Source organism: Chiloscyllium plagiosum, unplaced genomic scaffold (assembly GCF_037043375.1).
Source record: "Chiloscyllium plagiosum isolate Xiang-an unplaced genomic scaffold, Cpla_swu_hap1 HiC_scaffold_6, whole genome shotgun sequence".
NCBI lineage: Eukaryota > Metazoa > Chordata > Chondrichthyes > Orectolobiformes > Hemiscylliidae > Chiloscyllium > Chiloscyllium plagiosum.
This window is the reverse complement of record NW_028270144.1, coordinates 15,226,385-15,248,152: the sequence shown is the minus strand read 5'-3', so window position 1 is coordinate 15,248,152 and position 21,768 is coordinate 15,226,385. Positions and strand designations below refer to the sequence as shown.

Below are 21,768 nucleotides of genomic sequence, written 5' to 3'. Positions count from 1 at the left end.
GCTTTATGATCACCGAGTTCTGTTCTAACAATAGCACAAAGCAGTCACTGGGAAAAAAAAATACATTACTTGTCGTGAGCAAAACCTGTTTTAGCAATTTACCTTTTACTAATACCAACATGACTCATGACAAGTCAAATATAACATTAAGGCCATTATACGGGAAATCTGTTTCGTCTTCCAAATGTAATTTTAATCCCCACAAGGTCTGTATTAAATTCTCTCCTATTAGTTTATAACGAACCCTAGCTGTGAAATTGGTCTGATCGAAGCTGAATCAAAAACGCGCAGTTCTGGTAATCAGTTATTGTATTATTTAGCTTTTTCAAGGTTTATACAGGGTTTGTAGGCGGCGAGATGTAACACTATACCTAATCATTTTGTTAATTCCTTGCATGAATAATTTGGGCCCATTGATACGGGAAAACCGATTTAAATCGGGGATTCTGTGTTGTCGAATCGAACTACTTGCTGCGGATTGTGCATTATTTCTAGGGTACTCCGGGGCTGGTTCAGAATCGGCCGAGCAGATGGACGAGTTAGTAGCTGTCCAGTCTCCCCCCCCACCCCTCCCGCGATGATTGACAGGCAGCTCCCAGGATCCCGGGCCCGGGAGATGCCGACTCGCAGCTGTCAGTCAAACAGCCGCCAGGCAACGACACCTGTTGGAGGCGAGCGAGCACAGCGCGAGGGGTAGCCGGGGGGTGGGGTGGGGTGGGCGGCAGTCTCTCTTGGGGCTTCAGCAAAGTGGCAGCGTGCGGATTGAATGCTGGCCTTACTGCAAACAACACGATGCACTGGATAGAGGGGCCAACAACTTGGGAGACAAGAGTCTCCCTAATTTCCTGTTCGGAAGAGAGCTGCGCCCCGTGATACTGAAATTCAACATTACTGTCAACCTTTCAAAAGCGCGGGTCAGGCTTTAGCAAGGGACCAAATGAGTGAAAACTGGACATCTGCTGCAGGCTGCACTAACACTGTCAGCGAGATGCACGGTGGCTACCTTGGCAAGGGCTTAAAACTCGCCTGTGCAAGGTGCTGAAGGGATCTCAGGCATGGGGTCGCGGGGAAGGTGCCTGGGGAGATCCACAATCCCCCCAAAACCATCCTGACAGCTCTGGCGTTGGCCCCGCCCCCTAATTTGCCTAATTAATGCCGCTCTCACCCCGCCGACGTCACTGCTATACAAGTAAACCTCACCCAGAGCTCCAGCCCATTGGCTCTCATAAACTCATTTAACGGCTGTCAATCTCCATCCCCCGGGCCCTTTCTCTTCCCCAGCTTCACCCCACATGGAAGCCAGAGACAAATAACTCTGGGCACAACTGGCTTCAAACCTGAGCAACTCTGCACCGAATCTGAACCTGAGCAACTCTGCACCGAATCTAAACCGAGCAACTCTGCACCGAATCTGAACCCGAGCAACTCTGCACCGAATCTGAACCCGAGGAACTCTGCACCGAATGTAAACCGAGCAACTCTGCACCGAATCTGAACCTGAGCAACTCTGCACCGAATCTAAACCGAGCAACTCTGCACCGAATCTGAACCTGAGCAACTCTGCACCGAATCTAAACCGAGCAACTCTGCACCGATTCTAAACCTGAGCAACTCTGCGCCGATTCTAAACCTATACAACTTTGCACCGAATCAACACCGAGCAACTCCTCCCCGTGTCGAAACCGAGAAACTCGGCACCGAACAACTTTGCACCGAATCCCAACGGGTTTTAAACCGAATGACTCTGCAGCCCCCTGTGTAAGCGGCTGGGTCTCGGGTGCCCGTGCCCAGTCTCTGGTTGGAGAAGTCTGCTCTCCGACTCTAACGGCTGGCGGGGGCGGTGGGAGCGGGGGGGAGGGGGGCAAGGTGGGGAAGTTGGTGTGGGCTAAAGGACCGGGGAGTTGCCCCAGCACCGGCTGCTTCCTTCCTGGCCAGGCTGCTGTTCCCCACCCTCCCCCACCCCACTCCCCGGGAACCGGGCGCCGCTTGAATGTACAGCCTGATGATGGAGGGCGAGCTGCAGAGCCCGGGCCACCCGGTCAGTGCCGCCGGTAACGGCACCCCGGTGCCCGCGGGCGGCACCAACGGCAAAGTGAGCGGCGAGCGGGTCAAGCGGCCGATGAACGCGTTCATGGTGTGGTCCCGGGGTCAGCGCCGCAAGATGGCTCAGGAAAATCCGAAGATGCACAACTCGGAGATCAGCAAGCGTCTCGGGGCGGAGTGGAAACTCATGTCTGAGGCGGAGAAGCGCCCGTTCATCGACGAGGCCAAGAGGCTGCGGGCGCTGCACATGAAGGAGCACCCGGATTATAAATACCGGCCCCGCCGCAAGACCAAGACCCTCCTCAAGAAGGACAAGTACTCGCTGCCCGCCGGCTTACTCTCCCCTGGCCCCGGGGCTCTGAGCTCTCCCCCGGGCTTGAACCAGCGGCTGGACGGAGCGGGCGCCTACGCTCACATGAACGGCTGGGCGAACGGCGCTTACCCGGGCTCGGCGGCAGCGGCAGCGGCAGCGGCGGCGGTCATGATGCAGGACCCCCTCGCTTACAGCCAGCACCCGGCGCTGGCGGCGGCAGGAGCGGCGGCTGCGGGGGGAGCGGGAGGCGGAGGAGGAGGGGGCCCCGCCGGCGGGAATGGCGCTGGTGGGACACCGGGTCACCACCACCATCACCACCACCACCACCACCCGCAGCAGCTGCACCGCTACGACATGTCCCTCCAGTACAGCCCCATCAGTACACAGGGCTACATGAGCGGCTCGCCCTCCTACAGCCCCATCCCGTCCGGTTACAGCCACCAGGGAGCTGCCAGCCTCTCCCTGGGCTCGATGGTCAAGTCGGAACCGTCCCCCAGTCCGCCGGTCAGCTCGCACTCCCGACCCCCTTGCTCCGGGGACCTGAGAGAGATGATCAGCATGTATTTGCCGACTGGCGGAGAAGCCGGGGACCCATCCCAGAACAGACTGCTCCCTCTGGCTCAACACTACCAGAGCCCCAGCACGGCTGTTAACGGGACCATCCCACTAACTCACATGTGAACTCCCAGCTCTCGGCAATTTGCTTTTCTTTTTGATGTACTTGTAAAAAAAAAGAGGTAAAGTCGTTCGTTGTGGGAACTCTCAGAAGTTACTGGTTCTGAAGCTAGCGCACATAACATTTTAAAAAGAATGTAAATGTTTTATTCACCGAGGGTTTCTCTTTTTGTACAGTATTTATCAGACAGTTGAGATGAATGGCTATATTAAATGTCAACTGTTGGAATTTGCCCAAATTGCGCCCTCGCGCTGTTTACATACACTCCACTAGTGCTCCCCACGGAATCATCTGAAATTCCCCTCCCTGCCCCTCGCACACACTAAAGGAAATCTTCGAGATTACGAAAAGGCAAGAAACAGGACTTTCAACTTAATTTCTAAGGCGTTTGAACTGCCTTTAGTTGCAGGTGTGTGCCTCATGTGAGTTTCTGTATTTGAAACACTTTCCCTTTTTTTTCGCTTGTGAGATTTCCTGTCAGTCATAGAGAGAATTAGGTCATTTTTATTCTAAAATTGAACCGCAGATTAACCGGCAGCCGATGTAAATAGTTTACTAATACTTTTCTGAACAGACCGACTGTTTGCGTGGCTCAAAACAAGTCCGTTAAAATAATAAATTTTTACAAAAAAAAAAGACGTTGTACGTAACTTGCATTTATACTTTCCCTGATTTATTTCATGGACCTGTTTTCAGGCAATATTCTTTCCTCATGAAAAGTGGCATTTGGAAGCCGGTCGTGGTGTATTTACTGTGGATTTAATTCCCTGGACAATAACTAACAAAACCTGCTCCTCTGGGCTGAGAAAGTTTGCACAGAGCGACCTAATCCCGTGAATGATTAGAATTGAAATGACAGGGCTGATAGTTTGAATCACTAAAGAGCTTGTATAAATACGAACCGTTTCGCTTGGGTAGTGCAATGCTTAACATCGATGAAATTTAAACTCGGTGACTGTATTAAACACAGCGCAGCCTCGTTTCCCACATCTATTTCGCTCCCACATACATTTATTATTTAACTAGAACCATTTTTTGGGGGGAATACTTTTATTTGACTTTAAATGGTCATTTAAATGTAACGCTTGCAGAGTTCAGTCAGTTTCGGAACCAAACGCAGTCCCTCATATACAAGGTAGGACAGAATTATTCGGACTTTCTGAACGCGGGAATGTCTCTCCTTTTCACTGAGGCTTATGATGGGGTGTTTTTGACCTGCAGTGGGCTTGCCAAGGGCAGTGGGTTGGAAGTATACAAATGTTTCATTCGGGAGGTTTCTCGGTTATCTGCAATGACAACACATCGATTTAAATAAAAAGGAGAGTGCGATGCAATAAATTGATCAAACTTTCTCTAGAAAGGAAGGCGCAAGGAGAGGTTTTCTACTCGTGTTTTGTCCTCTTTCAGAATTCACCAACCGGAACTTGATGCAGAGAGAGAGAGAAAAACATCCCATGAGAGAAGTTTTAGAAATCTCTATTCCGACTATTGACTAATCACAACGGAATCAAAATGCACGTGGTTTGAAAATACTGGTGTATTTCATGGATCTTGCCAGCCATCAAAATATTGTTCAAACCGCGTTTCCAAAAAAAGCTAATAACATGGACAATTTACTAAACTTTCTTTAACAGAACCAGGAATCAGCCGGTTATATTTGAGTATTCTTTAAAATTTAAAACATGTACAAAGTTTGACATAACTGTTTTCAAATCTTAAATTCGGATTAATGTAACGAATGCTGCACAGAGCAAGGTAATTGCTTGTTAAGTTCAGTCGCACCGTAGGTTGTAACAAATGCTAGTTACAACCAAACCACAAATACCTTAGAGGTCTTTTACAAACTATACAATAGCTGATAATAGAATGATCTTAATAAGTTCGGAAGATGCTGTCGAAACTCTGCAGGTCTGGCAGTATCTGTGGAGAGATAAAGTGTTAACGTTTTGAGTCTGATATAAGGAGGATTGTATTAACTCCAAGTTCCGCCCGGTTGTTGCTCAGTTTCGCTTCTTTACCACACATGTCTCTTTTTTCAGTAAAGAAGGTCTTGGTATCTCGTGTGCAGTTGGATGTGTCACTTTTCGATTAATTAGCAAATTTACAACAAACACAGCGACACTTGTAGCTAACGCTCGCGGCTTGTTGTAACAACCCGAATCTGCACCAAATGTGTCCGGTCGTTTGCCATTCAGATCTTTAAACTTAGGATTTTGCGAATGACTGACAATCGTGAAGCAAGTGTGTAAATAAAGCGTGTTTGGAGGCTTATTGTTAAGAATTCTTCAAATAGAAACAGGCCAAGTCTCAAAGGACACTAGATTCTCTCATATATTTGGGCTGCTGGGAGCTGTTATTCAGTCCCTGCATTGTCCGTGTCTGAGAAAGGAAGCCTTTCGATTTCCAATTACATTTTCCTTCACATGTTGCATTTACTCCTTTGAATGAGTTAGCTAAACATAGAATTTATATTAAAGATTGGTGTCGGAGCTAAGAGACTGTTGCCCGCTTCCATTTCTGTGGTGCTATATATTATTGTAAGGTATCACTGATGTAGTTATTGACTCACAGATATATGATCCTTATCCTAAATTATTAGTTCTGGTCAAACAGATATTATCCTGCTTCTCTCCTTTCCTCGCACCGTGACTTAGTTTGATTTATGAACCACGAGGACATGTAAAAGTTTATATTTTACACTTTCAATGTTTTCTTATATAAAAACTATTTATATAGAAACTATTTAATGAATATTTTCAAGTGCCGTGAACGTTGATCCTGTAGATAAGATGCATTAAACAAGTTTCCTTGAGATGTACTCCATCCTTTAGTGAAGGATATTGTCTGGTGTGGTTGCGGAGTGTGGTATGGTCAGAGAAACCGTTCCGGTAAAAATTAGATTATTGCTTTTTGTTCAGGCGTTGCTTTGTCAAGAATGCCTCTCAAATAATTTATTCACGGCCCACTTTTCTCCTGAGCTTCAGTATCAATGCGGTGCGTCGTAGGTGGGAACCGCAAGCTACGATTATACTTTAAAGGCGACTTAATTAGATAGTTATGTAAACTCTTAATTCTTTGTGTGTTGACGACATTGCGAGAGTAAACAATTTTCTGTCCTAAATCCCAGTGGAAAGTGAAGAGAAAGTGAAGCGAGTTTCAGATGGCTGTTCAGAATACAGTCTGTTGCCCTGAGACTGAAAGCGTGGAGTTGGATAGAAGGGAATTGTTTAGAGTGGCGATAACCTGTCATCCAATGGGCGGAGATATTCTTAATGGCCAGGCAATGAACGGTGTTGGCAGATAGTTAAAATTTGGGTAAAAACAATGACTGCAGATGCTGGAAACAAGATTTTGGATTAAGTTAAAATTTGGGTGTAAAGAGGATTTTAGTTTGTGAGTTAAAAATAAAGGATTGTGGTGGAGCTGGGGAATTGTTTGGAGAACAGGATCAGAGGTCACATTTCTCCGCCTCCATTTCCAAACATTGCATTTTTAAACTCAGAAACTTTATGCTGAAGAAAATCAGCGTATTCATCAGGGCCCGCGATACAAAACTGTTCCTCTCGCCGCTGCAAGGCGGCAGTTTCCAGACAATTCCACCCAGAGTTGCTTGCCCTTCTCCAAAGAAAGCCACTGAACATAAGCCACCGTCCCCTATGATGTTGGAAATACCCAGAAAGCTCGAGACGAATTTCAACATACCATTTAAACCGGTCCCATTCCACAGAGAGATGATGGATCCGTTGACAAAGTGTTCAAAAGGTTCCTTACCAATACATTCCTAATCATATGTAAATTTAACCCCGTTAGTTTCTCGGTTGAAAAGTGTTTCTATTATATCTATATGAGTGATTATGAACAAACGTGATATTTAATTATTTCCAACTTGGCGGTCACTTTCATTCAGCAGGAGGTGTCCTGAAACCTTTTGATTATTTGTATAGAGGGCCCTGTGTGTGAGAGAGACGGAGAAAGAGGTGTGGGTAGTTGCTTAGGGTGATGATGCCTGAGGAGGCAGAGTCAACAAGAAGTACATCTACTGTGTTCGATTATAACTAAAATGTTCAATAAATTTAATGATTGCCAGTATTAGAAGTAAAATCAAACACCTAAACCTGAACTTGAGTTACCAGTTTTTAGCTAAAGTAACACTTATCAAAAGGTTAAAAAAAATTGCGTATCGGGTCAAGGAATAAATTGTTTCAGTTATACTTAAGGTGTTGAACAATGGAATCTTCTCATGGAAGACTTTTGGGCCGTTCCATGAGACCAATTACCGTTCCTGACTGACAGATTGGGCCACGCTCATCTTATTCCGGCACAACTCGTTTACTAAATTGACATCTTCAAATTTAACAACAGATTAAACAAACATATGAGCACTCCCTCGAATTGCCTGCCGCGTTGTTCCTTGGCCATTGTGGATAGACATGATTTGCCTCCTATGTAACTAGGCAGTGAATGCGCTAGTGGAGCATAAAGGAAACTTGCTTTCAGTCTCCACTTTCAGACTGGCCCCACTCCGCAAACTGCACAAGTGGCGCCGAGTCAGCTCATTTATTACCTCCATATTAGCACAGGCTACAGCTTTTCAAAATGGAATGATGCCAACTTTGTGCTAACATATCCGACCATTACCCGCTTCATTCTGAGATGCAAATATTTACTACTGGTTTTCTAGATTTTCCTTCTTTATGTAATCAACGCGAAGCCGCGGGAGATGCAACTTCCTGTAAAACTAATCTCTATTCCTAACGGCTCATGTCAATGTTTAAATCGTTGTTTTAACCGGGAAATCGAGTATCATTACTGACTTATGACTTGAGGGTAATTTTACACCAAAGTATTAGGTTCTCTTGTTTCTGTACTTCAGGCGGGACTCGTGGCCCCACTGAAGTGAATCCAGAGTTTCGACTGCAGGTACTCCTTTCGGAAAACATCATTAACGCAAATGGAATCTCTCGGGTAATCTCCAGGGAAAGGAAATGCTTTGAAGAGGGCGTGTCCAAAGATTAGCGGTAGCCCGACAGTGTGCTGTAATGTGGGCAGTGCCCAGAGCGATCCCTGCACTATGAACCGTGTCCTTTGTTATGCCAGTGTCCTGTCCTGTGTGTATTGTCTGGTCAGTGGCCGGCAATGTAGGTACTTTCAGGGCACTGTCCTACCTATGATTTAGGAACAGAAGTAGGCCATTCGGACCCTCGAATTTGCTTCACCATTTGATAGAATTGTGTCTGATCTGATTGTGGTCTGAACTGCATTTCCCCACCCGATCCGTGTGTCCTTTGACTCCCTTATTAGGCAGAAATCAAACCATTTATGTTTTTTTTAAAATAAATATCCCTCTCTTGCTGTCTGACGGAGAGAATTCCATAAACTCAAGGCCCCCTTTGAGAAAAAAATCTCCCTGCTTCCACCCTAAATCGGAGATCCCCTTTTTTTAAAAAAATGTCCTCACGTTCTCGCATTTCCTAAAAGTGGAAACATCTTTTCAGTATCCATCCCATCAACCCTCCTTAGAATATTAAATGTTTCAGTAAGAATTTTCCAAATTCCTATGGACATAATTCCTACCTGTCTAACCTTTCCTCATAAGACCTTGTCCTCGGACTCAGTGTATTGATACATCTCTGAACTGCTTCTAATCAAATTTCGTCCTTTCTCGAACAAGGGAACCCAGACTAGATTCAGTCTCATTAAAGTCCCGTACAACTGCAGCAAAACATGCCTACTTTTATGTTACATTTTCTTGCGATGTGACATCATCGAATTTGCCTTCCTAATCGCTTAATATGCCTTCATTCCAACAGTTTGTGATTCATATACCAGGACACACAAATCCATTTATATCTCAGAATTCTGCAAATTCTGTGTATTTAAATAACATTTTTAAGTTCTTCTTGCGAAAGTGGAAAGTTCACATTTCTCACATTTGTCAATTTTTTGCTTACTCGCTTTCTCTATCTCCATCTCTTCACAAAAAAGTCCGCCTCAAAACGTACTTTCCTACCGATAGGTGCATAATCTGCAAAATTGAGGCCTCAGCATTGATTCATGTGGCAGTCTATTTGTTACATCCACCCACCCAGAAAACAACTTATTTACTCGGACTCTATTCCCTGTTTGACAACCAATCCTCTATCCATGCTAATGTGTTAACCCTCATACCATGAGCTGCGTGGCGCCTTGTTTTCCACAAGTCAAATCGAAGTACTGGACAGCCACAGGTTCCCTTTATCTATGTTGCTTGTTACTTCCTCAAATAACTCTATTGAATTAGTTAAAACATTTCATTTTTACAAAACCATATTGGCTCCGCCTGAATCCAGTAAGATTGTATAAGCACCCAACTAAAACTGATTTAACACTAAATAATTCCAGCATTTTCTCTATGGCAAATGTAGTTCCAACTGGTTTGCAGTTTACTGCTTTGTGTCTTCTTTCTTACTTTAATAGTGTATTCACTATTTTCCAAATTTTCTAGAATCTAGGAAACTTTAGAAAACTAAAACTGTACATTGGACAATGTCCAGGCTGTTTTATGATGCATGGGCAGTGTCTTGTACATCTTGCCTGTCCATAGCTACTGCTCTCCCACTCAGGTGAAAGCTGTGTGGTGTGCAATTGCATCTCTCAGATGTTGTAGTTAATTATGTAAGATCATAGTCAGAATTGACAGCATCTTCAAGCAGGATTAATAATTGATAAGAAGGTTCAGGGCCTTCTTCCCCTTGACAGAAAGACTTGCATTCATGAAGCACCGTTCACAATGTCTGAAAGTATTTTACAGTTAATTAAGTGTTTTTGAAGTATAATTACTTCTGAAATGTTGGAAATACGGCAGCTAGTTCCTATTCACAGAAATGTGTTAATGACCAGATAAGGTTAGCATTAGGATAGGATTGGATAGTTCTTTTATGATGTTGACTATGGGATAATTATTTTTCTTGGCACTTGGGGCAACTTCTCAACCCTTTTTCCCAAATATCCCTGTAAGGTTTCTATTTATTTAACCTATTTTTCCTGATCAACCTATTCAGTGATGTTATTACATGCCACTGAAGCAGGTGGGGCTTGAGCCCAGGGTTCGAGATCCAGGGGTAATCACTCTACTTCTGACCACAAGAGGCCCCTGATGAGTGGTATGAGGATTGCCTACCTGAGAGGACAGAAATTCCTTTTTGAAAGAATTTCACCCAAAGAGAGTATCTGCTAAAATTCCCTAAGCATTGCATCAGAGAAGCAGCCTTATTTTTATGTTCAAGTCCTGGAGTGGGCATTCTGACTCAAAGTGGTACCTGCTGAACCATGGCTGACACTTCTGTTGTCCTGTACAATGATAAATTGGAACCTCTTTATTTTATAAACATGCACCCTATTTCTAGATTCATCCTATTAACACTGATCATGTCAAATCCCTTCAGAATACTACGTTTCAATAGGACACCTCTTTTCCTTCGAAACGCCAATGAATATTTTCAAACTTTTCTCCTAAGTCCAGAGTGTGGTGCTGGAAAAGCACTGCAGGTCAGGCAGCATCCAAGGAGCAGGAGAATCAATGTTTCAGGCATAAGCCCTTCATCAGGAATGCCCTGCTTATGCCCAAAATGTTGATTCTCCTGTTCCTTGGATGCTGCCTGACCCGCTGTGCTTTTCCAGCACCACATTCTCAACTCTGATCTCCAGCATCTACAGTCCTTGCTTTCTCTAACCTTTTCTCATAAGCCTACCCCTTTAAATCCTCGGAACCAGCCAAGCAAACATTATTTAAACTGCTTCAATATATACTTATTGAAGTAAGGAGGCCAGATTAGTACACAGTACATCAAATATCTTCTCAATAATGCCTACACAGTTGTAGCAAGACTTCCCTATTTTGATATTCCATCCTCCTTGCAAAAAAGGCCAACATTCCATTTGCTTTCCAAAATGTTTGTTAATTTTCTTTGTGATTCATTTACCCAGCTCTCTCTGTACTGCAGCTTTCTATAGTCGCTCTCAATTCAAATAATATTCAGCTTTTCTATTTTTCCTGCCAAGGTGGACAACCTCACATTTCTCCCCACTGTACAATGTGTGCCAAAGTTTTGCCTATTTACTGAACTAACTATGTCCTTTTGCAAGCTTTGTGTTTCTTCCCCATAACTGGCATGCTTGTCTATTTTTATGCCACCTGCAAACCTGACTATAATAAATCAGTCCCTTCAATCAAGTTATTCACATAAATCCTAAAAAAACTGAGATGCCAACACTGAACCCTACAGTACTTCATCCATTTATTTTCCAACCTGAAAATAATTAATTTCTAAATATCCCAATTCACCTCTATTTGTTAGTTAACCAATCTTCTATTAATGTTAATATATAACTCCCAATGCCACAAGATCTTTCTTTCTAAGTGTTCTTTTATATGACACTTTATGATATGCTGTTTGGGAATCCAAATACACTACAGCTGCTGGTTCCCCTTTATTTAACCTACTTGTTACATAGAGTTGTAGAGATATACAGCACACAAACAGACCCTTTGGTCCAACTCATCCATGCTGACCAGATATCCTATATAAATCTGCTCCCATTTGCCAGCATTTAAACTCATTTGCCAGGATTTAAAGGGGTAGGCTTATGAGAAAAGGTTAGAGAAAGCAAGGACTGTAGATGCTGGAGATCAGAGTTGAGAATGTGGTGCTGGAAAAGCACAGTGGGTCAGGCAGCATCCAAGGAACAGGAGAATCAACATTTTGGGCATAAGCAGGGCATTCCTGATGAAGGGCTTATGCCTGAAACATTGATTCTCCTGCTCCTTGGATGCTGCCATCTAAACTCTTCCTATATCCATCCAGGTATTTTTTAAATGTTATAATCATACCAACCTTCACAATGTCCTCTACCAGCTCAGGCTATGCATGTGAAACCAGAGGGCATAGGTTTAAGGTGAGAGGGGAAAGATATAAATAGGACCTAAGTGGATGAGGGTGAGGCATTTTCAAATAACTCCAATAAATTTGTCAAACATGATTTTCTTTTCGCAAAACCATGTTGGCTCTGTTTGCAATGTTATCTTCTAAATATTCTGCAAATATCTTTCTAAGAATGGATTCAAGCAATTTGGAATGGCAGATGTTAAAATAACAGCCTTTGAGATCTTTGAAGGATCATAGTATTTTTAGAAGATTTTAGCCATTGGATCTATTATCTCTGCAGCCACTTTCTATAAGATACCAGATGTAGACTAGCAGATTCAGACAACGTGTCAGACTTAAATCCCTTTAGTTTTCCTTGTACTTTTCTAGTGATCATGATTGCTTTAGCTTTCTCCATCATCTTTTGCCTATTGATTTTCTTGAATGTTTTTTGGAACCTCTACTGGGAAGGCAGATACAAAATTCTTGTTCAAAGTCTTTCTCATTTCCTTGTTTCCCATTATTAAATTTCCAGTTTCACCCTCTAAGGTACCATTGCTTACTATTGGTGTGATTTTTTTTCATTTTATATGCACATTGTAGCTTTTATGATCTACTTCATATTTATTGCTAACTTTCTGTCATTCTACAATTGCCCCATCTTTATTATTTTTTGGTCATTTTTTGCTGGCTTCTAAAATTATTCTCTATCTTCCAGCCTAATACAAATCTTTGTAGCACTGTAGACCATTTCTTTCAGTTTTGTAGTATCCGTAACTTGCTTGGTTAGTCGTGCATGGTGCATTCTTTGCATTGTACCTTGCATTGTCAATGCAATATATTTTTGTTGGGAGTTATCTCCTTTAATATCAGCCATTGCTTCTCCACTGAATAGTTTTTAACATATTTTCCCAGGCCACTTTAGCCACCACAATTTTTACAGACTTACAATCACTTGAATTTATGGTTAAGACACTAGTCTAATATCTACATTTCTCACCCTCAAATTGAATGTGAAATTCTATAATGTTGCAAACGTTCTTACTAAGAAGATCATTTGCTATGAAAGCATTTATTAATCCCATCATATTGCACATGACTAGGTTCAAAATAGTTTGTTCTCTCAATTTATACAGAATATAATGTTCCATGAAACTGATCCACATACATTCATTCTCCAAGCTACCTTTGTCAATTTGATCCAGTGGAGAAGCAATGGCTGATAGTAAAGAAGATAATTCTCTCTCTCTCTCTCTCTTTATATATACACATATATATATACTTATTGTGGAAAACTTTAATCTTCGCATATCGTGAAGATTAAAATTTTCCACAATTATCAAAGTAGTTTTCTAAATAGCTCCATTATTACTTGATTTGTACTCTGTGTACAGTGTAGTTGCTGTTTCAGGGCCCATAAACCACTCCAACACATAACTTTCTTCCTGTGCTATTCCTTATCTCCACCTAAACTGATTCTTGATTTTGATCCTCCAAGGTAAGGCAATGTTCATTTACTGTAGTGATCCCAGCTTTGGTTAACATGACACCTTTTCATTTTTCTCTGTCCTTTCAAAATGTCAAGTACTGTCACATATTCAAGCTTTGGTCAATTTGCAACCACGTCTTTATAATGACTGTCATATCATGTTTGTTTATCCCTGGAATGCTTTTAATTCATGTATATTGTTATAAATGCTGCCTGCACTCAGATAAAGGTCTTTTAATTTTGTGTTTTCACATTTTTCCTTACTCTGACATTACTTGCTGACACACTTTTGTACTCTCTATCCCTTCCTGTCACTAGTTATCATTACCCATAACCGCTACCTTGCAATATTGTCCTTTTATTTCAGCTTTTCAAACTCATCTCATGAGAACCTCCCATCCTCCACATCCCCCACAATCTTGTAATAATTTAGTTTAAAGTCCTTTCTTCAGTTCTAGATATATTACATGCCAGTTTAATATTCCCAGTCCAGTGCATTTGGAGGCCATCGTAATGGCACAGCTCCCTCTTTGCCCAGTATGGTTGCCAGAGCTCCATAAATAAAAAAAAATTCCTCCCACAACAGTCTTCAAACCACATATTGGATTCCCTGGTCTTATTTACCTTACACTATTTGCTCATGATCTAGGTAGGAATCCAGGTCTGTTAACTCAGTTGATTGGACAGCTGTTTTGTGATGTAGAATAACAGCAACATCATGCGTTCAATTCCTGGAATGGCTGCGGTTAGCATAGAGGTTCCATTCTTCTCAATCTTAGCCCTTGCCTGAGGCTCACTGACCCTCAAGTAAACTCACCACCAATTGTCTCTCACTAATGAAAGAGTGGTTCTCTGGGATGATGACAACAATGCCTTTATAATTCTTCCATTTTAATTTAGTTGCTAGCTGCCCATACTCCCTCAACTGAACCTCTTCCATAGTTTTACCTTTTTAAAAATTCATTCACTGATGTGAGTTTCACTGACTAGGCCAGCATTTATTGCACATCTCCAATTGCCCGAGGGCAGTTAGGAGTCAACTACATTACTGTAGGTCAGGCCAGCCAAGGATGGCAATTATCAGATGTGCTTTTCCTGAGAATCGACAATGGTTTCATGGTCATTAGAAGCTTAGTTTCAGATTTTTAAAAATGAATTCAAATTCCATCATCTGCCGTAGTGGCATTCACACCCAGGATTAATGGTCTAACAATAATAGCACTAACCATCACTTCCACCCCAATATATGTTGTTGATACCTACACGAACCATGACAATTGGATTACTCCACTCCTCACTCCAGTTTCACACAGCCCTGAAATGTCTTCAACCATAGGACTGGACATGCAAAACTGTCTTTGAAACTCATGCTCTTGTCTGCAGAGAACACTGTCTACATCCCTAAATCTATTGCCATTATTAAATCTACATTCATTTATTGTTCCTCTCAACCTCCTCTGCCCTCTGCATGATTTAGGCAACAAAGGAGGCCATTTAATCCATCAGGTCTATGCCAACAAAATAATTGTTATCCACCTTCCAGCTCTTAGTCCAAATTTGAATAAGTTATGCCTGTTCATGCAGATCCAAGTATGATGATGAGGGATTCCACCTCAACCATCTTTTCTATCAACAATTTCAGAACTTCGTTACCTGCTGGTTGAAAATATATTTCCTCAACTCCCCTCAGTGCTTCCCAGCTTGTTATTTCACTCTCTATTAAGGCATGCAGGATCCAACATTGGTTGAGAGGCAGGGAATAAGGTATTATTGTCGATAAGTGTTTTGGTGACTGGCAGACTGCTTCCAGTGGGTCTCTATAGAGTTCACTGCTGGATCCTTTGCTATCTAAGTCTCACATAATATTTTACACCTCAGTTAGACCTCTTCTCAACTTCCTCCTTTTAGAAAACTGACCCAATCTATCCAATTGTTCCTCATGTCTAAATGTTTCCTTTTCTCGCATCATAGTTATAAATCTCTTTCGTATTCTCTTGTGCAATCATATTCTTCCTCTGGAAAGCAACAATCACTATCTTACATAATATTCTAGCTGTAGTCTAACTCGTGATTTTTACAGTTCTCACACGACTTACCTGCTCTTATACTCTACATTATACCACAAGACGTTATCCCATATGCCTCTTGACTACCTTAGATAACTAGGAGAAAGCGAGGACTGCAGATGCAGGAGATCAGAGTTGAGAATGTGGTGCTAAAAAAGCACAACAGGTCAGGCAGCATCTGAGGAGCAGGAGAATCCACTTTTCGGGCAAGAGCCCTTCATCAGGAATTTAAGTCAACTTCCTGATGAAGGGCTCTTGCCTGAAACATCGATTCTCTTGCTCCTTGGATGCTGCCTGACCGGCTGTGCTTTTCCAGCACCATACTCTCTACTCTACCTTAGATAACTGCCCTGCTACCTTTAGAGATCAGTGGATATGCACCTCAAAATTCCTCTATTCATCTACACCTCTCAGAGTCCTACCATTTATTGTCTATTCTCTTGACTCATTTCTCCTTCACCAATGCACTGTCCCACACTTAACATAGAATTATACTTGCCTTTTTCTTTGCCACCCAATCAGCATATTGATATATTGTGGAAGTCTACAGCTTTCTTTCTCACTATTAACCACACAGACAATTTTCATATTATCTTCAAATATTTTTATCACACCTCCTACATTTAGGTGTACTTCATTGATCTATTCCACAAATAGCAAGGGACCCAGTACTTGAGCCACGCAGAACCTTACTGGAAACAGCTTGCTAGTCACCACAGCACTTATGAACCATTACACTTTACTTCCAAACACTGAATCAATTTTGGATCCAACATGCCACATTTCCTTGGATCCCATGAACTAATACATATAGATCTATGAAAATCTCCACATATTTGTTGATCAACTCTGGATTGGTAAGCCCTCCCTACTTGTCACATTCACTACCACAGCCCATGCCACTACTTGCCCCACATCACACCCAGAACCACCACCTCCATCTATTGGTGATTGGCTCCAGATTCACCACATACTACTCCATTGACAAAGTTGTGATCTGAAGTGGATGTAACTTCCATTTGCAGTTGACGTTTTGTTATGAATTAAAACTCAGATTGCTAAGTGTGCAGGATGAAAGATAGCTTCTCACGTGAATTATGACACCATAGCCAAAGACCATTTTAAAACTGTCACCTTTCAATGGAACTTTGGATACCTTGAATGTTTCTCAATGTTCTCAGTGGTTAGCACTGCAGCCTCACAGCACCAGGGACCTGGGTTCAATTCCAGCCTCTGGCGACTGCCTGTGTGGAGTTTGCACGTTCTCCCCGTGTCTGAGTGGGTTTCCTCCGGGTGCTCCGGTTTCTTCCCTCAGTCCAAAGATGTGCCGGTCAGGTGAATTGGCCATACTAAATTGTCCATAGTGTTAGGTGCATTAGTCAAAGGGAAATGGGTCTGGGTGGGTTACTCTTTGGAGGGTCAGTGTGGATTTGTTGGGCTGAAGGGCCTGTTTCCACATTGTAGGGAATCTAATCTAATCATAATCAAAATGCAATCAGAGCTAACATGAAGGATTAGACATCCAGGAAGGAAAGCTCAAAGCTGTAGCCGCATTCCTGACAAATGGACTCTTAATAGCTTTGTCTCAGTTTGGCCCAAGGCTGGAATCTTTCCTTCTCTGACACTCATCTGATGACCAAAGCTCCAAGCAGTTAACCCATTAATAAGGGATGCTTTACATTTCATGGGACACTTGGATTGTCCTGTTACCGAAGTCAAAGTGACTGCTGGGCAATGGATTCAGGCACAGAATTGATTCAGGTAATAGATTCAGCCATTAACAAAGACACTTTTGGCTATAGACTTTTTATTCACCATTAATCTTACACTAGTTAATCTCTTGTGGAGTCCAACACAGGAAGTTAAGACTAAATGTAAACTTGAGGAGAAGCTGGAGATAAGGGATCAAGTTTTACAGGTATATAGGACTCACATAAATCTTGCTTTTTGTATTAGCTTCTTATGTAATTTTGATTTTATATTTAGTAAAAAAACAAAAAATACAGCAATTAGAAGCAGAGTTTTTTGGAGCAAAGGAGGATCTTTAATGTATATGCTGAGGAACTGAGGCAATTGAATGTCACCAGTGGATGAAGGGTATCATTGCAAGGTGACAAGTTTACACAAGAAGTTTTCATTATAAATGCAGAGTTTAATATTTACACTGTGACAGTATGACAACAAAAGTAAGGTTCTGTAGGCTGAAAATGCACACAGCGATATAAATATAAACATGTCACAGATAAAAGGGTGGAAGGAAGGTATTGGAAAATACTGGAGATTGGCATGTTGGTAGGTGAACCAAGTTATAGGGAAATGTGGCAGGGTGTTCTATGATTTATAAATTGGAGGCTGCAAACTATTGCAGTAACAAGAAGCTGGATTTCCTAAATTTGGTTTTAGTAAGTTTTTCCTAAATATACTATATTTGTATCTATAAACAGGAAGTAGCTGTCTTTGAGGAAGAATTAATTTATCCCCACTCTTGTGACTAGAAACAGAAATTTGAACTGCCATGGTGAGTTCAAACATCAGGAACTGGAAATCAAACAGAGATGAGCAGGAAACAATGGACCAGACAGGATGAGTCAAGAAGAACTTTAAGAATTATGTGAACAGAGACAGATACAGCTACTTCTCAATTTAATTATGGTCAGCACAAGGGCTTGGTGCGATAATCTATATCTGGTAAAATTCTGACACATTCCTGCTGATCTGAAATTGAAATGTATTGCATTTTTGTTTTTAAGCCTATATTGGCATTCATCACAGGACCATATAATATTCTTCCATTACACTAGAAGTATATGCCATACCCCTATCTCACCTCAGTCCTTTACTGGAGTATCTAATGTGACCCACGCCTCACTAAATTAATGTAAAACATGCTCAATTAGTCAATTCCTATCCGTTTGCTTATATGGTGTTTAGTGAGAGTAAGATAGGTTTTTGATCATTCTTACGGGTAGTAGAATTGATTTTTTTTAAAGAAACTGATTTTTAAACTGAATTCAAACTTTTAGATTCTGGGATTACACAATAACATTTTCTGAATTGTTGAATAATTGACATAAACACTACTCTAAACAGGTAATTGCAATTTAATCCACTCCGAAAGAACTCTATTCCAGAATATATATTGAAGTAACAACTAGACATTAGGTTATTTGAGATATATTATTCTGTACTGAGACAGGGTTAGTTTTACTATAATAGTAAAAATCCCTTTGAGAGGCAGTGAACCAACATGATAGGATGCTGTATTAAGTTTCTGCATCATAAGGTTAAGTGCAAAACTCTGGAGATAAACTGAAACCAAGCCATCGATGGAGTTATGGGAAGAGAGTTGGCCAAATAGATTGAGAATTCGATTTAAAAGCATGATGATAGACAACCATCGGTAATCATTTAAATAAATATTCATAAGTCTACATGAATATGCATTCACATGGAAATTTTTATAAATCACAGGGTATTGTAACAGCAATGGCAAACTGAAAAAGTTTATGATAATACTAGATTTTGTTTTAAAGGGGGGGTTGACTTATACAAAGTTATCTGGTAGGGAGAATGGAAAGCAAGATTGTTTTTAAAGAGGATGGTCGAGTAAATGTTGGAATTTCAAGTTCTTGTACACAAACACAGAAAGTTAACATGCAAGTCGAACAAGCTATGAGAAAGGTGAGTGGCAATGTCAGCCTTTATTGCAACTGAGTTGGTTGGAACATAAGAAGAAAGTCATGCTGCCATTGTACGGATTATAGGCAAGAACACCTATAGGCTGTCTCATCAGAAAATGGATAGATATTTTTAATCAACCTGTTCAAGGATGTTATTACGCACCACTGAGGAAGGTGGGACATGAACTTAGCTCTCCTGGTTCAAAGGTATTGACACACACTGCACCAAAAGAGCCTACTTACCTGAAGGGGCGCATCAAAGATCCATCTAGATTGAAACAGAAACAGAAATTGTTGGAAAAAGCTCGACAGGTCTAGCAACATCTGTGGAGAGAAAGCAGAGTTAAAGTTTCAGGTCCAGTGACCCTTCTTCAGAACTAATTCACCTGGATTGAAGTCTGGAATGGAAGGGTTGTCCTGTTGAGATGATCTGGACGAAGATGATCTATTTAAGATATAACATTCCTGCAGGACAGGATGGCTGGATCTGGGATGAGGGCTCACAGTACCAAGATAGGGATCAACCGTTTAAGACAAAGATTGAGTGAATTTCTTCACTCAGAGCATCGTGACTGGAATATTCTAGCCTAGAAGGCTGTGGGCGTTCAATCATGAGTATATTCAAGACTATTATTAATATTTTTGGACACTAAACGAATCAATGGGCATATGGAGAGGAAGTGGAATTTCTCCAGAAATATAGGCAGGAGTACGAATAGCGGAGCAGGCTTCGGGGCCCAGCGACTGAATCTTGTACTGTCACCACGATTTTTGAAGCCGGATTTAACGGGGTACGAAGTCAGCTCCAAAGAGTTCCTCGGTGCTCTCCCATCCCTTCTCCAGCGGGCCGCTGGGAGGGAGGGCGTGTCACTGCTGGGGTTATTTTCAGCTTCGACGACTGCAAACGGAATCTGTTTCTGGGCGAGGGTCAAACAGTCCCTTCAACCCAAAACGAATCAGCTCAACGACATGGAACGGAGATGACCGCGGGAGAGTTCTGCTGAGAGTTGCTCTCTGTCTCTCCACGGAGACCGCTGGCTGTTCCCGGCTCTTTTTATTGCAGATTTCCAGCACCTGCAGTGTTTTATCTCTGGGCAAGCGGGCGAGCGCAGGGCAGAGACAGGGCCATCGCTGTGACATGGGCTTTCGCTCAGACACAATGCTGCAGTCGCCAGAGTGCGTGCGATGCAGGCATCGTCTGGTTGCGTGTCTTTATTTGGTGAAGCCCCTAATATTTTGCTAATGTTGGACCACTGGGTGCTCCTTCTTCGCAAATTAGATCGAGTCAGCCCTTCATGAGCTGCCTCGGCGTTTCCTCGAAGTCATCTGACTAGCGTGCTGATAAAGTAGGCGGCATCTCAAGCAATAACAGAAGAATGTTAACCAGCATTAATCCCGTGGAATAACACCATAGTCGTTTCACTCCCTCGCAACATGTGAAAGCCCTTGTTTCCCGCAGGCTGCTTGACTTCAGTCCCTTTGCTCGGTGTATTTCTGTATACTCTATACCTAACAGCCTCTGTGAAACAGAAGGCCATCTCCGTGAGTTCACAAAGGAAATGAACGTGACAATAACCCCATCCTTCCCCCCCCCCCCCCCCCACGTTATTACTTGCATGTTATTAGATGCTTCAAAATATTAAAGGGGGGGGGGGGAATGATTTGAAAGTGTCTTTGTAAAGGGGGGTGCTTTGTAAAAGTTTTAAACGGGATAGAACGGCAATGGTCATCGTGTCCATAAAGTGCCTTTCCCAAAATTGGAACATATTCGTTGGAACAATTCGCTAAATAATCCCAGGATGGAGACCCGCTAGCCCCTGCTGTGAACCCTCTCTGCTTCCCATGTGCTTCCTGGGGTCGGTTACCACGCAGAATGTAATATTATTTTGTCACAGTTTGATCTCTTTCAGAATATCACAGTCATCTGTTGGCTGAAAGGGCGAATTTCCTTCGCCACGTTACTTGGGTTTATTAGACAATGGTCATTTCCTCACGTCTGCCCGGAAACAGGGGCCGTGCCGCAACAGGGCCCCGGGATAAGGAGGAACATCAGTGAGATGGAGAATCGGCGGGGGACCAAGCAAAGCGACCATCCTCTATTCTACACGGGATGCTCCTTATCTCCCCCTCGCCCATGCATTTCCCGCTCAAACATGTTTCCACCGGTTGTTTTCCTATTTAAAGGCGGTGTGTATCTAACACTCTCCTAAATGCGAGTAATGAGCAGCACTTTATCGGGTGTTTGCATATTTCTGTTCTCTCGCAATTACTGTGTGCTATTGGCTGTGATTCTGACACAGGAGATTATGGAGACAGATTGCACGGAACTAATGTGGCGAACGAGATTAGAAAGAAATAGAAATAGCACTGGGCCAATAAATTCCTCGTGAGAGCCTTATCATACAAGTACACGCTGACATGTTTCATATTGTCCCGGCCTCTTAATCCAGCGTTTCGTGACGACATCTCCTCCTAAAGTCCCACATGCACCATATGTTCTCCAGGAACACTGCCTCTGTTCCAGCTGTGCACTTTGGAGTACACAGTCCCATTTAACAGCGCCACAGTTGTGACTGCCATCGCTTCGCTGCTCTATTC

General features: G+C 42.5%; 1 protein-coding gene and 1 long non-coding RNA gene across 8 annotated transcripts in view; both read left to right on the top strand.

Moving 5' to 3' along the window:
• Positions 1–21,768, top strand: part of LOC148149714 (uncharacterized) — a 282,534-nt gene that overhangs the window by 66,580 nt on the left and 194,186 nt on the right. The gene's annotated exons all lie outside the window — the stretch shown is intronic.
• Positions 1,897–8,505, top strand: LOC122550466 (transcription factor Sox-1a-like). Its single transcript, XM_043691222.2, has 2 exons — positions 1,897–3,093; positions 4,440–8,505. Exon 1 carries the CDS (start codon positions 1,991–1,993, stop codon positions 3,035–3,037), a length of 1,047 nt encoding a protein of 348 aa, XP_043547157.1. The 5' UTR covers positions 1,897–1,990; the 3' UTR covers positions 3,038–3,093; positions 4,440–8,505.